This window comes from Anguilla anguilla, chromosome 12 (genome assembly GCF_013347855.1).
Source record: "Anguilla anguilla isolate fAngAng1 chromosome 12, fAngAng1.pri, whole genome shotgun sequence".
Lineage (NCBI taxonomy): Eukaryota > Metazoa > Chordata > Actinopteri > Anguilliformes > Anguillidae > Anguilla > Anguilla anguilla.
The window spans coordinates 41,001,303-41,004,706 of record NC_049212.1 but is presented as its reverse complement, the minus strand read 5'-3'; the positions used below and the strand labels follow the sequence as shown (position 1 = coordinate 41,004,706).

The window sequence follows — 3,404 nt, the reverse complement described above, 5'->3', positions numbered from 1 at the left end:
CCGAGCAGGAACTTTTTGGGGGGTAAAATAAAGCCCCAGGAACTAAATTTAGACCCTAGTTCCTGCGGTGGAAACGCACTGAGTTCCTCAAAAGGTTCCTAGTTCCGGGGTAAAGTTCCTGCATTGGAAACGCGGATTAAGTTATTATTTATACATGTGGGTAGGAGATCTTCACCCAGGCCCACCACACTGAAATGAACGGTTGGCCACGTTGGCTGGACAGATGTGTCATTCAAAAACTGAATGAGCCAAACAAATGGGATTCAGCCATTGGCACCAGCTCAGCCCACATGAAAATGCGTTTAATTACTGCTCAACACTGTCGGATGGCTATGAAGTAACACGAGGAAATGTGTTCTGTAAAGAAAAATTACCGAGGAAGAATATACAATGACAGAATCAAGTAAAGTTTTATTTAAAACATCCTACAACCTGATTGATTTTACAGAGTATCAGGTGGTGTTACATTATAAGGCAATGGTTGCAGGGCTCGACAATAAGGAGTGCCACTATGTGATTGGTTAAGACCAGCTTATTGATCTGTCCCTTGCCCAATTGGGCCAATACCCAAATAAGTCCTATCCCTGTAAAATAGAAAGATATTTTTGATCATTTGATTAAAATGTGATCATTTCTGTACCAATGCTTGCTTATCTATAAAGAATGTTATAGCTCATTTAGGCATTTGGCTTAAAAATGTGTAAAAGTAGTAGGCGTGAGGCTACTTCATCCTCACCTGTCGTGGATTTAACTTATTTTTAGTGGTGAAGAGTTTTAAAATCTGAGCTCTTATGGCTGTAATGCTAACTCCATAAATGACAGGATTAAACAATGGGGGAATGATCAGGAAGTAAAGGAATAAGAATATGCGAGCTTTATATGGTACTTGACCTGTGTTGAAATGACTTAATGTCAGATAATTTGAAATAAGTTCAAATAAGCATCCTACTGAATAGTTTATCACAGACAGTAAGTGTGGGGTGCATGTTTGAATAGCTTTGGTCTGAGATTCCTTAGAAGCAAACAGGCAGATTCTGAGGATTTGTGCATAGGAAAATAATATCATGAGCAGCTGTGGAACAATTAAAAAAATAGTTACAACAAAGCCAACATTGGTCTGAGTAGAGATTTCAAGACAGGACAGTTTGAGTAATTCAAAGCTAATACAATACACTCTTTCTATGATCCTGTCACAAAAAGTACGCTGTGATACAAGGTTCAGCTTTACTAACTATATTTAAATAACAGAAAGAGAATATATTTTTTTAATCATCACCATTAGTGGGTTTCACTTTTTTTACTACTAAGAAATTTGATAATCTGAACTTTAATTGCTTGAATGCTAATTCCATAAACAAGAGGATTAAACAATGGGGGAACTATGCTCGTGTGTAGGGAAAGGAATATGCGAGCTTGAAGAGGTATATGACTCATGTTGAAACGACCCTGAACGATCTCATATAAGCATCCCACAGAAAGATTAATCACAGACAGTAAGTGTGGGGTGCATGTTTGAATAGCTTTGGCTTGAGATTCCTTAGAAGCAGTCAGGCATACTCTGAGTATACATGCATAGGAAAATAATATCATGACGATCTGAGGACTAGGGCAAACAAGAAGTAATACTGCTCCTAAAAATCGTATGAAGCTTGTCTCACGGCAAGACAGTTTAACTAATTCGAAATTCATACAATACATTTTTTCTATATACCTGTCACAGAATGACAATCGGACAGTTGTTAATATTAAATAAAGGGCAAAGTAAACACAGGGAACAACCCAGGATAATACAATGGCTGCAGTAACCTTTCTAGGGGACATGAGGAGGTGATAGTGTAACGGGTGACAGATAGCAACATAACGGTCATAGCTCATCACTGCTAAAATAGTAAATTCAACTATACCATACAGGAATATGCAGTATATCTGTAATAGACAAAACGACAGAGATATTTCATAATTATGAGATAGCAAATGGCTAAGCACAGATGGTAATATAAATGTACTACCACACACCCCATTAACTGATAAGTTACATATAAACAAATACATAGGTCCATGCAGACTTTTCTCAGACAATATTACTACAATAAGGACTAAATTGACCAATAATATCACAATGTACAAAAAAAGGAAACCTGCGAAGTATAAATATCTGTGAGCTTCCAGTTCAGTGTAGGCCGTCAAAATGAATGACGTCACTGCTGATACATTTGCCATGGTCACCTGGATGTAGAGTCAGTGCTGTGGAGAAGAATATGAGGGTTTTGAACTGAGAACTTACATCCTACTGACACTGAATTAAATCAACATATGGTGTTGGAGATGCACTTACACTGACAAGCTTTTCATTTATACACCATTTATATAAGAACGTAATTTGGAAACAAGCTTGAAATTGTACTGATAAGAATGAAATTAGCATGCCATCCTTTTAAATTTAGCTTAGGAGGCCATGTAAAGTTACTTTTTCCTTCACAAAATCAGCTTGGTGAGTTCCACCCTGGACAGTTTGCCAGTTCATCGCAGAACACACAAACGAATAGGCTATTAAAGCAAGAAAAGAACAGAAGAGCACACGGTATAATTCCAAGACGTTGGCGTTATTATGAAAATAAATTGGTTTGCGGCTGCATATTTTTAACCATGGCGGCTGAAAACAAACACAAAAAAATGCTGCGAGTACTCGACCAATCAGAAATGTTAACGCACTGAGTTCCTCAAAAGGTTCCTAGTTGCGGGGTAAAGTTCCTGCGGTGGAAACGCGGCTTATGTTTTCTTTACACTGTTCATGTAATCAAGGATGCATTTTACAATTTCAGGTGGAAAAAAAGAGCATACAGTACCTTGCTTCATTAAAATGTAGTCATGAAGAAATCAGATATTTCAATTTAACTGTAACAGAAAAATAATTTCTTATATACCATTACATGATTATAATTGATTTTCTTGTTTTAAAACATCTTTTAGAATGAACAAAGCTTGATACAATATCACTGATAAACGTGACTATGAATGGTTTAGAAAAATATGGATAACAAACAGTCCGACAAATATTTAGGTAAATACCTGTTTCTTTTGAATGGGTTTTTTACCTTCAGAGAAAAGACTTGGGTCTGTGCAGTTGTGTAGTCGTACACCACATCTGGATGACTGAAAGTGATATTTCTCTCTTTGAGTCTTTTATAACAACACAACCATGTAAAAAATAGACACCAACGTGTGACGTTACAGCTCTGACCAATCAATACCTGTGAGGTATCCAGCATATTCCCATCTCTCATTAAGAGTGGTCGTGTTTTTCAAACTTTCGAGAAATTGTCTAGAGTCCATAAGAGAAGTTTTTTGTGGCGCTAAAAATATGAACTCATTAAACCCGGATGACGACAATTAGCATCATAAAA

At 36.8% G+C, this 3,404-nt stretch overlaps 1 protein-coding gene across 3 annotated transcripts; it reads right to left on the bottom strand.

Moving 5' to 3' along the window:
* Positions 1–1,210: 1,210 nt before the first annotated feature.
* LOC118209290 (olfactory receptor 1496-like) lies at positions 1,211–3,146 on the bottom strand. 3 transcript variants are annotated; one of them, XM_035384508.1, is made up of 3 exons: positions 3,096–3,146; positions 2,847–2,895; positions 1,211–2,244 (listed from the first exon to the last, which is right to left on the bottom strand). In XM_035384508.1, the coding sequence occupies exon 3, from the start codon at positions 2,218–2,220 to the stop codon at positions 1,279–1,281; it is 942 nt and encodes a 313-aa protein (XP_035240399.1). In that variant the 5' UTR covers positions 2,221–2,244; positions 2,847–2,895; positions 3,096–3,146; the 3' UTR covers positions 1,211–1,278. The 3 variants fall into 3 exon arrangements, with proteins under 3 accessions (XP_035240399.1, XP_035240398.1, XP_035240400.1); XM_035384507.1 differs by having other exon boundaries at positions 3,070–3,145; XM_035384509.1 differs by lacking the exon at positions 2,847–2,895 and having other exon boundaries at positions 3,096–3,116.
* Positions 3,147–3,404: the final 258 nt, after the last annotated feature.